Source organism: Chamaea fasciata, unplaced genomic scaffold, assembly GCF_029207755.1.
Source record: "Chamaea fasciata isolate MVZ Bird 193981 ecotype frontalis unplaced genomic scaffold, bChaFas1.0.hap1 SCAF_1, whole genome shotgun sequence".
NCBI lineage: Eukaryota > Metazoa > Chordata > Aves > Passeriformes > Sylviidae > Chamaea > Chamaea fasciata.
In genome coordinates this window covers 92,360,634-92,372,980 of record NW_027094086.1, presented here as the reverse complement: position 1 = coordinate 92,372,980, position 12,347 = coordinate 92,360,634, and the positions used below count along the sequence as shown (strand labels likewise).

General features: G+C 51.0%; 1 protein-coding gene across 2 annotated transcripts; it reads right to left on the bottom strand.

Moving 5' to 3' along the window:
- Positions 1-4,591: 4,591 nt before the first annotated feature.
- SOX4 (SRY-box transcription factor 4) lies at positions 4,592-10,892 on the bottom strand. Of its 2 annotated transcripts, XR_010722073.1 has the most exons (3): positions 8,728-10,892; positions 5,904-5,984; positions 4,592-4,814 (listed from the first exon to the last, which is right to left on the bottom strand). XR_010722073.1 is itself a non-coding variant. In XM_066189315.1 (1 exon), exon 1 carries the CDS (start codon positions 9,961-9,963, stop codon positions 8,662-8,664), a length of 1,302 nt encoding a protein of 433 aa, XP_066045412.1. In that variant the 5' UTR covers positions 9,964-10,887; the 3' UTR covers positions 7,369-8,661. The 2 variants fall into 2 exon arrangements, 1 of the variants encoding a protein (XP_066045412.1); XM_066189315.1 differs by lacking the exons at positions 4,592-4,814; positions 5,904-5,984 and having other exon boundaries at positions 7,369-10,887.
- Between the last annotated feature and the right edge of the window lie 1,455 nt (positions 10,893-12,347).

Genomic DNA, 12,347 nt, shown 5'->3' with positions numbered 1-12,347 from the left:
GGTCCCTGCTACTGCAGTATGTTTTTCTCCTCTTCTTCCCATGCATCCAGACTTTCTGATTCAATGACCATTTTCGTGTCCTATGGGCTAGACTGTGATAACCTGATTTGTGTTTTTGGCCCTTTTCCACAAGTAAGTTTATGTCAGGGTACTTTCCAGCACCACCACATGCTTATCAGCTATCTCATTGTTTCCGTGCAGCAGTGAAGAGTTGGACACATTCACCTCATGATCCCAAAGTCTTAAATGTTTGCTTGTTATGTTTTGTATTTTCTTTTATCACAGCAAACACTTTGGAAGAGGTCCCTGTTCACAGGTGCAAATTTATACGTGTTCTCTTCCAAATCCCTCATTAATATGTGTCTTCATCTGTGACACCTACAAAAAGTGAAAGCACAGCTAACTCAGGCTGTTTCTGTAGTGACATCAGTGCTGCCAAACCAAATGGCAATATTAGTTTGTTTTCTCCTCATATCCATGCTTTTTTTTCTGTCCTACATTTAAATTATAAACAATCTAAAGTGGATCTTCTCTTTTTGTCCTCTACTAATAGTGCATCAAGGCCATGAGCTGCTGATCTAGGATTAAGGGCACCAGCAAACCAACAATAATAATGCAATAGAAGAGGAGGAGACACTATGATTTCATTTCTATCTAAACCTGGAACAATTTGTTAATGGAATTAGGAGGCTTCCTTTATGTAATTATCACTGAGTACGTCAGTCAAAGTCTAACTCATGGTGTGTATCTTTCACCATGATAATACTGTGTTTTAGAACTACATGAAGTACAACATTTAGATAAGCTGAGCTGGAATTTATGACTCTCCATTTACAAACAGCTCCAGATCACTAATATGCATTTCCAATTCAAGATAGGAAAGCAAGGGACGCATCTGGTAAGGCTTCATGCTAAAAGTGAGGAGAGCTCAAACAAAGAACATTTGCATGCTTTCTTTCCCTCAAAGCTGATACAAGAGAAAAAACCCAAATATTTTTAAAATACTCAGGATTCCTTATTTTTTTAATAAGAATGTACAGATGTATTCTTACTCTGCTCCTTTACCCTGCTTCCTAGAAACCTTCTAAATGTATTAGTTTAAAAAAAAATATTAAAAAACACCATAAACAAACACTTAAACCAATCAAAAGGAAAGCAGTTTAATAAGATTTTCCAAATGACATTGAGTCTTGGACAGTTTGCAGAAAGACCAGGAATTAATCAAAAGATGACTGTTTCCAACTGCCTGTTTTATCCACTGTACCTCTTGTTTCCCTACAGCTGGAGAGAACTATGCAAGTTCTTTCATTTGAAAATAATTGTGTTGTTTTCTTATTTACAGAAAATATGCCTCCTCCTTGAAAATTAGGCCTCAAAACTGTAAACAAGGAGAGCACATAAGTACTTACGAGTAAACAGGAACTACCCCACATAATGAAAAATTATTTTGCCTTTCTTGGTGCCCTGAGTAAATCTGAATCGATGGCATCACAGCCACATCAAATGCCACATTTCTGAATGATGGCAGTCTCTAGAAAAAGGTCTGATGAGCCTGAAGATCTCTGGATTTCTTTTCGTGGAAATAAACCAATCCAGTTTCTGGTGTTCAAATCTGGAGAAATGCCCAGACCCACCTTCAAACTCCCATTCCCTTTGCCAGTCACTGGGTTCACCCCTGTCCTGTCTAACTCACTGCCATCAGCACAGCAGTCACTTTATGCCTGGCCAATGGATCCTCATTAGCAACCATCCCACTGTGGCAGGAATTACGGCTTCAGCAGTTCCAGAAGCCTGGAAAGATTTGGATGTTTGCTTCACTCCTCTGAGAGGGACAGACCATGAGCTACATGCAGTCACACACTTCAGGCAGGCTGCTACAGCAAAGGATCACTCTGTCCTGCTTCCTCTGGCACATCAAGGATGTGACTATTTGAAAGATGCGGTCAGACTTGAACCTGATTGTAAAGGTTTCGGTGAACTGTGTGATCTCAGCACTAGTTTCATAGCAATTTCACTTCTTCAAAACAGTCAACTTGAGCAAGCGCCTTTTAAATTATTCAGTTAGATACCAGCTGTTTTCGTTTAGCTTTCAGAAACACAATCACAGTTTGTCCCCAGACTGGTGCTATTTTTGAGTCAGCATGCAGAGATACCCTCATCTGAGAGCCTTGGTCTAAACTCGGGATGTTAATGTAGCATGGGTACATCTTGGATACATCTTAAATCTTTTCATTCTACTGGAAATGCAATGTGCCTTTTGCAAAGGAAGGAGATAAACATGAGAAAAATGGGATCTGGGAAGAAGGTATGACATAATGTTCTGGTCCACTCTTAATTGTCCTTTGGCTCAAATCAACACACTTAGAAGGAAAGATGTAACAGGAACCATTTGGAGCCTTATTATGTTCTTTTGGCATGTAACAGGGTTAAGCTCTGTTTGCAAGAAACATGGAGGAGTTAATACAGGGGGGAGAAGGATACTAGGAGCTAGTGTACTGGCAGGAAAAAAAAGGCATAGGAAGTGACTCAGACTAGTATAATCTGGTTAAGATGCTATATTAGCCATGCTTTTAGTTATTCCCATCAAGGAGATTTAATTCTGTAGGTGTTCTATAGGTTGCTTACTATAGATTCAGTGAATGCTACTCCTTGCCTTGAGATGTTTATGTGCAGTTCACAAAACAAAGCAGTTACTGACCAGGAAATTACTAAATTGTCTTTTGTGCCATGGTACACCCATCTTGGAGACAACCACACATATTTTCCTCATATTGGTGGCAAAGTCCTACCTGATGTTTAGAGCTCATTTGAGGGCCCTGGAGAGGAGAAGTTGAAATGGCGGGAGGTGGATAATAATTTTTGAACTCTGGCATATTAAGATGACCACAACATGTGTAGACCCAGAATGTCTCATTGTGATACCTTGTTAATGTCTTCAAAGCTTTTCAGAGATCTTTATGGAGTTATTCCACATGAAAAAATTAACCCTAATAGGTGCATTCAATAACTAGATCCAACATGCGGAATAAAAGAGCCCTTGGGAGGAGGGTTAAGCTCTAATCTGCTTCTTTTTCCACTTTGTTGTGGAAGCAAATGTGGCAGAGAAGGGACCAGCCAGCGTGAAGCCTCTGCACTCACATGGCTGATCCTATGTCATGTATGATGTAAGTGTATATGTCACGACAGCTAGAAGGAGGGCTGGGGAGGCCTCTGGCTCATTCCGTCCTTTCCACTCAGACAAACCATTTCTGCTGGAAGCATAACACAGGAACACAAAGCTTGCAAACGTGCTCAGCACTGCTGACACTCAGGGAACCTTACATTGGTGTTGGAAAAGAAAGAAAATACAATACTGTCTATGTATGCAATCACATCACACACTGCTTCACAAGGATGGGAAGGAAATGAAATGATACCCAGGGGAGGCAGATCTGATTACTGAAAATTATATATACACTCTTGAGGTGAACAGTCTTCATCTAATTTGCAGGTAAATTAATGATTAACAAAGAAGCATGATCTGTTAAAAATAAATTTTTGCGACAGACATACGCAGCCTATTATGCTGGTTTTTTTCATTTAAATCTTCTACTTCAATTCTTTTCTATATCTCTCTGTGCACTATGAGATGAACTGATGGAGAAACAGCAGAGTTATAAAAATGGGTGTCTTAGCAAAGATGAAGAGACATAATTGTCAGAGTACAAGAACAAAACAAATTATCTACACTGAAGTTAAAACAGAAAATAGAAACTTTAGTTGTTCACTCAGCACACAAATAATTTCCCTCAGCATTACCACAAGATGTTGCAGAGGCCACGGGCAGGAAGGGAAGGCCATGGAGGACAGAAAAAATAATTAGTAGTGTGGGATTCACTGGTGACAATGACCATGTGTAGCTGTACAAGTCTTTAAAATGCTGACTACTGGGGTGAAGGCACAGCAGGTAAGGAGCAATTTTTCTTTGCCCTGTGTGCTGAAGCGTGGTTACACCTGCTGGGAGCAGGGCTGGGGCCTCTCAGAGCAGCTCTGGCAAAGGCTCTGGCAGTGGTGGCAGGGCAGTAGGAGGGAATGACAGCTATGACAATCTCAAGTCGGAGATTTCACAATGCTGTGAAAATACACCTCTTCATAGGCATCCACCACTCTGGCCCACATCCAGGATATGATCCAGTGTTAGGCAATCCTACAGTCAGACACCAGTTGCAATTCCTGAAGTCTGCTTTTCTTTTACATTGATCTTCATTAAAAAATCCTTACAGTAAATTTTGCTTTCTTTCACCTTTGCTAAAGGGCTTTTTACTTTCCAAAGCAATTACACTAGAAATACGGTCAATTACAAAAAAAAAAAAAAAAAGGGGGGGGGGGAGTATATTTGATGATATATCCTTGTGAGGCTTTGTTCTGAGTACTTATTGTAGTGAGAGACTTGTCTTACTGCAAGCAGCAAGTAACATAGAAATATTTGCCATTTATGTATATATGCACATATGTAACTGTTGTGTAGCCTGACTTCCCACAGTAATCTGGAAGCAACAACTTGTGTCACCAAAGAGTCCCCAGAGAAACAATGCGTTTGCCAACACTGGACTTTATTATAATGGAGAACACAAACCACATAGGCAGGAAACCATAAAACCCCTCAAGTTAACTGTAGCCAACAGCTAAGGGGCCTGGAGTGGCAGCAGGCACGGGAGCCAGGCACAGGGAGGGATGCAGTCCCAGGCCTGCTGCTTGCCAATGGCTGTAGCTGGACGTTGTCGCCTGTCCCATCACCACCCCTGGCCGTTTTCTCCGCTGATTTTGACCGGCGCCTAGACCCAAGAGGAAGTTAATCACTAACCACAGCGCTTGCACACAGCAAGGTGCCCTGGCCGGGCGGGGCCCGGCGCACCCCTCCGGTGGGCTGCCCATCCGCCCCCACCACACCGCCCGGGCGGGGATGCTCCGGCGGACACGCGAGGCCAGCGGCACAGCCATCGGGTTTGCAAGTGACCCTGGACAGGAAAGGCGTTGTATGCAAAGGAAAAGCTCCCAGGCAGTGAGTGGCGTGGAGCCGCTCATGGGGGTTTTTTGCAAGGCAAATACAACCCAGGAATTCACAGGGATAAGGCAGAGCAAACATTAACCTCCTGCGCCGGTGGCTTTGCGAAACAACCGCTGCCACGGCTCTTTTCGTTTGCTGCTCCTTTTTCATGGAAAAAGAGTTCGTGGCTCAAAGCCAGCTGTAAATTAACAGCTAAGTGAAACTATTATGTCAGTGGGATGCTTTAATCGGTTTACAAAACACTGCTCGAGGTACGATGCACATTCGTAGGCAGGAAGGGAATGCAGGCGGGTACCCGGGACGTGGAAACCTGGTGGGGTCACCGGCCTCGGCCCCATCTGGCGGCCAGCGGGGAGGGGGGGACAAGGGCCTCCCCACGAGTCCCCCGCCCCGAGCATCCCTATAGCTGACAGTCAGGTTTTTGGTAACGCTTTGCCTTAGAAGTCTTCTCTACATTAAAGCGCCCCGGCGAAACTATTCTGGGATGGGGAAGGGGGGGGGGGGGGGGGCGGCGGGGCCCCAGTGCCGCTCGCTCCTTCGCGCCGGCCATTCCCACCCGAAACGCCAGGGTCGAAAGAAAAACAGAAGAGGAGGGGGAATCTCTTTAAAGGAAAATAATCTCAACCCGCGGTCCGCCAAGGCAAGCTACCTCGGGTGGATCGGGACCCCCTTTCCCCGGAACCGCCGAGCCCGGGCCCCGCAACCCCCGCCCGCACCGGCACTCCCCGGCGGCCGCCGCCACTTCCCGGCCGCGCCCCGGCCCCGCTCCCTTTCCCGGTCCCGGGTGGGCGGTTCCTCCCTTCCCCGGCCCCTCCCGGCGGGGCCGGCCGCTGGCGTCCGGAGAGACAAGACACACCTGCCCCGAGGGGGCTGGGGGCGTAGCAATGATGACAAGCGCAGCCCAGTGTTAGGGTTCAGTTCCAGCTGATTTTATTTCCTTCCCGAAGAAAAAAAAAAAAAAGAAAAAAAAAAAAAAAAAAAAAAAAAGGAAAAACAAAACAAAAAGAGAGGTTATTTACAGAAGGTATTATATCAACAATCTGACAGGCAGTGAACTTGACATGGTTAGCTGGCATGATTTTTTTTCTTTTTTTCATTTCCCCACCTTGTGTTGTGGGTGATCATGGACAAAAAAAAAAAAAAATCTACACAGCATATTGCACAGGATGGATGACCAAAAAAAGAACAAAAAAAAGAACAAAAAAGTTAAACCCTTAACGGAACCACCTCATTAGGCAGACGTCCTAGTGCCTGTCATGTTATATTAACATACATAAACACACAATCTTCTTTTTTTGCTTATTATAATACAGACTTAAATGTACAAAGATGTTTTCACTTTCTTCATCTTAAACACAACAGCTATAAACCTGAATACATATGCTATCATCATGCCATAAGAGACTAAAACAATTATATTTAGCGACAAATAGAAAGGATTAAATAGTCAAATACAAGAATGAAAAACGCAGTACATAGTGTCGCGAACTCAAACCGGCATTTCGATAGATCCAGTGGTTTAAACGGCACGTTTTTGCTTAGAAAAAAAGTGCAAAAGATGTGGTTTACAAGTTAAAGGTACAGGATCCCTTCTGTGTAAATGCACCAGTTGCTTCACTTCATCCGGGGACAGGTGGCTCCCCAAAACGGTAGTATACAGTGTAAATTCCTTCCCCCGGGCCCCCGCCCGCCCCCTCCGCGGAGAGGCGGGGGGCTGCGGAGCGGGCAGCGGCGGGGGCGGTGAGGGATGCTGTCACTTTAAGATGCCTGCAGATTGGAGTGTAAACATGGACAAAATAGGGGCTGATTCGTGGGTGTGTGAGAGTGTGAGTGAGCGTGAGAGCGCACACGCGTGTGAGATACTAACCAGCGGCCCTGTTGTTAAAATCAGGAAATCCAAACAGCGATTTACACCGATTTACACCCCCTTTATATATTTTTTACAAAAATACACTGAGAAAATAATCAAACGTTTTCATCTCTCTTCTCTTTTTGTTTTAAAAGTGTCAAAAGTCTACATTTAAATATAAAAAATTAAAAGTTAAAACTCTAGCCCTTCAGTGAAGGAGACATAAAAATGGTGCGGGTAACAACGAGAACTACCAAAAAAGGACAAAGAAATACAAAGTCAAAAATGTTTGGCCAGTATAAATACGTCCACTTATAAAATGGCATCCGATTACATTTACAAGGAAAAAAAAAAACAATACGAGGATGGAGCATCGGTGAGAAAAAACAGTCTTTTCATTTACAGCTATAAGGAACAAACACATACATACTCTGAGAAAAAAATTTGGTCCTGAATTTTCTTTTTTTTAAAAAAAGTCCAGCACAGATTTGAGTTGCGTTTGAATCCTTTAAAGAGTTAAGAATGAAAAAAAGCTGGTGATATTTTTGTAGGAATCAAACATAGCGCCATCTATCTGCTTTTATATTATCCTAACACTAGTTTTGTTTTTTTCAAACTGTTCAACAGTCTTACAGAAATCTTGAAAAGATAGACAGTATAACATGCTATATTAAACCCCACCTGTGAAATAATCCAACACCATCACGATTCTGAGTAAGAAGAAAAAAAACTACTTTTTTTTTTGTATTTTCGGGTATTTTTCTCTCTTTTTTTTTTCTTTTTTTCTTCTTTTTTTTTTTTTTTGAAAAAGCCATCGCCCTCCGTTTCCCCTGTACCACATCATGACAGAAACTGTTCCCATTCGGTCTCTGTTTCAAAAGAAGTTTTCAGTGTTCTTGAAGTTTCAGCCTTATTTTTCTCTCTACATATTACACGAGGTGACTGAGAAAAGCGCTGCCGCCACCTTATCTGTACGTGCAAATCCATTTCAGTTTATTATTATTTCCCCCCACCGTATTTCCAGGATAGCTCTCAAGTGTAAGTCTGGCTCTTCTCCGCTTAACTAGGATCTCAGTCCAGCTCCATCCACCTCCTCCTCCCAGCATTGTTGCCTCCTCTCACCGCAGAAGAAACCGGGACAGGATTGTCCCCATGAATGTGAACCTTGCAAAGGTTTTGGGTGGATTTTCTCTTTTTCCTTTTTCCCCAAGCAGTTCTGATCGCTCTTTCATAGGAAAGGGCGAATGCTCAAGATATCCAGTGTGCGCTCAGCACAACGCATCTCTCCCCCTCCTCTTTATTCGTATAAAATGGGCAATAACAAAAAACCCAGAGGTGTGTGTGGTTTCCCCCTCCCTCCCCCTTTCTCTGTCTCTCTTTTCAGGAAATTAAAAAAAAAAAAAAAAAAAAAAAAAAAAAAAAAGGGAAAAGGACGGCGTCTCGCTCCCGCCAGTCTCTCAAAAAGCACCGTCAGGCTCCTCTGTCCGAGGGGGTGTGTGCGGGTCCGTCTGCAGCCGGAGGAAGGGGACTGCTGGCCTTTCAGCAGGGAGAGGGCGATCCCGCTCCTTCCCCGAGCTCAAGAAGCAGTCTTTCAACAGCCCCTTCCCAGAAACAAACAAAATACTCTCTCCTCCCCTAAAAAAAACCCCAAAACACAAACACCAAACAAAAACAGAAAAAGACACAAAAGCGCCCGGCGGGGTGGGCGAGTCCTGCCGACAGCCACGCGCGCCGGTGCCTCCTCCACCAGGGCCCGGCTCTCGCCTCAGTAAGTAAAGACCAGGTTGGAAATGCTGGACTCCAGCCAGTCCCCCGAGATCATCTCACTTACCTCCGGCGTACAATAGTCCGGGAACTCAAAGTGCGAGCCCGAGCCGGGCTCGAAGTTAAAATCCAGGTCCCGGTCGAGCACCGAGGAGCTGAAGCTGCCCAGGGACATGCTCTCAAAGCCCGGGCTGGGGTTCAGGTCCAAGAGGTCGTCCTCAAACTCGTCGTCCGACGAAGAGGAGCCGGAGGAGGAAGAGGAGGAGGAGTGGGAGGACGCGGAGGAGGAATGCGCCGTCGAGGGGGCCGGGGAGGAGGCGCGCAAGCTGGTGTAGCTGCGGTGATCCGAGGGCGAGCCGGAGCCGGAGGGCGAGGGACAGACGACCCCGCCGCAGTCCCCGTCGGGCCGGCCTGCGCCGCCGCCCCCCTCCTCGTAGAGGCTCAAGGGGTCGCCGGCCTCTGCCGAGCTGCTCAGCGTGGGGCTTCCGGGCACGGCGCCGCCGGGGGAGGCGGAGGCGGCCGCCGCCTGCCCGCTCCCGAAGATGTAGACCCGCTTCAGCTTCTTCTCGGCCAGCGGTTTGCCGGGTCCCGAGGGCGCGCCCGCCGCCCCCCGGGGCTTGTAGAGCGCCTGGTGCTCGGGCGGCAGCAGGGCGGCCGACGGCTCCCCGGGGAACGGGGCGGCCTTGCCCCCCGCCGCCTTGCCGTGGGGCTTGCCGCCCGCGCCCGGGCCGCCGCCGCCCGCGGGGGAGGGCTTGGAGCCGCCGCCGCCGCCCTTCTTCGGGGCGGGCTTGACGGGGGCCGCGGGGCCGCCGGAGCCGCCGCCCGCGCTGCCCCCGCCGGCGCCGCCCCCGCCGCCCTTGTCCGCCTTGTCGCCGGGCTTGGCGGAGCTGTTGCCCGACTTCACCTTCTTCCTGGGCCGGTACTTGTAGTCAGGGTAGTCCGCCATGTGCTTGAGGCGCAGCCGCTCCGCCTCCCGGATGAAGGGGATCTTGTCGCTGTCCTTGAGCAGCTTCCAGCGCTTGCCCAGGCGCTTGGAGATCTCGGCGTTGTGCATGTCGGGGGACTGCTCCATGATCTTTCGCCGCTCGATCTGTGACCATACCATGAAGGCGTTCATGGGCCGCTTTATGTGCCCGCTGGGCGTCTTGCACCAGCTCGGGTCATCCGCCTTGCCTCCCGTGGAGGCAGTGGAACCCGGCGTGGGGGAGGAGGCGATGCCCAGCTCGATGCCGGCCCCGGAGTCGGAGGTCTCGGCGGCCAGCAGCGCCTCCGTGTTCTCCGCCGTGTTGGTCTGCTGCACCATCGCGGCGGTGGCGGCGGGGGGCTCGCCGGGGCTCAGCGCCGCTCCGGCGCGGGGCAGGGCGCGCAACTTCTCACAGCGGCACCGGGACGGCGCAGCCCCCCGCGGCCGCGCCCCCGCTCCCCGCACCACTTGTACTTCCACACCGGCGCCTCGTCCCCGGCGGCGCGGTCCTCTCCCCCTCGAGGCAGCGGCGGCGGCAGCAGGAGCAGGAGCGCTGGGGCCGCCCGCGGTCAGACAAGAGTTTCTGCAAAAGCAGCGCTGCGAGCCGCCCGTCCAAGTTTGCTTTTTTTTTTCTTGGGGTGTTTTGGGCTTTTCTGGTTTTGGGGTTTTTTTTTGGTTGTTTTTTTTTTGGAGGGGGGTGTCGCTCTGCTTTTTTTCCTCACCACATCGGGTTTCCCCCCTCCCCGAAGCAGCTGGTCCAGTTCACAAGTGGGTTCCGCCTGCCCGCGGCGTTTCAGGAGAGCGGCACTCCTGCTGCCGAAAGTCTCTCAGCGCTGGGCACGGCCAGCGTGCACGGCCGCGGGGGAGGGGGGAGATGGCGCGCCCCCGAAGCCCCGAAAATCCCGGCTCCAGGACCCGTGGTGGCGGCTGGGTCGGCGGCCAGGAGTTTGTGCAGGTTGGATTTGGCAGTTGCGAGGTACCGAGCGACAAGGAAACCCCTCGGGTTAAGGAAGAAGAAGAAGAAAAAAATAAATAAGAAGGCAAAAATAATAATAATTGAAAAAATCGCCGTAAAAAAAAAAAAATTAAAAAGCCCTCGTGCATGAACGAGTGTGTACGTCCCCGGCAGGAAGAGCGGCGAGCCGGGCGCCCAGCCCCGTCCTCCTCCTCCTCCTCCTCTGCCGACGGCGGTGCTGCTGTTGCTGCTGCTCCGCGCGCGCGGAGCCCCGCGGAGCCGCCGCCGCCCCCCGCGCTCGCCCGCCCGCCGGGCGCTGCCCCGCGCCCCCCGCACGCCGCGCTCCGCCGGCCGCAGCTGAGAGCGGACCCCGCGCCCGCCCCGCGCCGCTTTATCCTTTCGCAGCCCGCCCCGCGGCCAATCGCGCGCTGTATCCAACGCCCTCCGCGTGCCAAGCCCCGCCCGCCTCCCCGGGATTGGCGGCCGGCGCGGAGCGGTAATAATGGCCGCGTGCAATGGGAAGCGCCCGCGCTGACCTCATTCCCGGCGGCGGGGCGAACTTTTTAAAAGGGGCAGGAGGGCAGCTCCGCGCGCCGCCCCGCGCCTCGCCGCGCACGTGCCCACGACCCCCCTGCCCCCCGCCCCCCGGCCGCGCTCCTCCCTCCCCTCCTCCCTGCCGCGAGGGAGGGGGAAAGAAAATCAGGAAATCAGCAAAAATCATCATAATACAAATAATTAAAAAGAAAGAAAGGGAGAGAGCGAGGGGAATCGAGGCGTCCCGCCCCCTCGTGCCGTGGCTGCGGGGCGGCGAGCGGGGACACCTGCCCGCACAAAGGGCCGGGAGGGTGTTCCTGCCGCCCCGGAGCCGCTGCACGCCCAGCGGGCAGCGCTGTCCGGGGGATGCCGGGGGGCGCCCCGTGCCCGTCCCCACGCCCACACGCGCAGTGTCACGGAGGGGTCGGCAGCCTTGGAGAAGCGCCCGCGAGGCGCGGCCGTCACGCCCCCTCCGCCACGGAGCTGGAGCGGAGCGGCGCAGGGGGTGGGACGGGACAAGCGGCAGGAACCTCCCGCCAAGCCCCGCACCGGTCACGGCGCTGAGCAACCGCTGCCACCCATCCCAAATTTCCCGGCGCGGAGCGAGGAAGAGGTGTTGCCCTTACGCGTTTTTACCCTCCGACCCCTCTGTTGCGTTTCGCTATCTGCCGCTTCTGCATGCCGCGGTCCCAACCGCGACGCCCCATCCCGGGGATAGGCTGCGGCTGGGGGTCCCGGCCCGGCCCCGCCGCGTCCCCAGAGAGCGGGAGGGGCCGCGGGAGGAAGAAGCGGTGCGCAGCAGGCAGGCAGGTATCGGCCCCGGGGCGGAGGTGCTGCCGTGCCTCTGCCAGTCCGCCCCGCCGAGCAGGGCCCCTCTGTCCGGGGGTCTTCCTAGGATGTAAGGTGGTGCCTTTCGGGAATTGCTGTTTGATCTCATGTGCACTTCCCTCTGCCCTGCCATGATCAGCAATGAAGAAAAGCAGGGCAGCGAGGTCAGGCGCTGTGCAGGGCCCCTGAAGGCCTCATGGCATCAACTCCCCCTCCAAAATTCAAGTAAAGGGGTCAGCAAGACCATAAAAACAATGGCAGTGCTTCTTCCCAAAGATCCCTCACATCATTCACCAGGCCAGAGACCAGAAAAGTTATTAGGCAAAACAGCTGTGAAGATTTTTGTTCTACACAACACCAGTTAAAAACACCTTTTAAATCAGAAGCAAACTAATGGTTGGATACA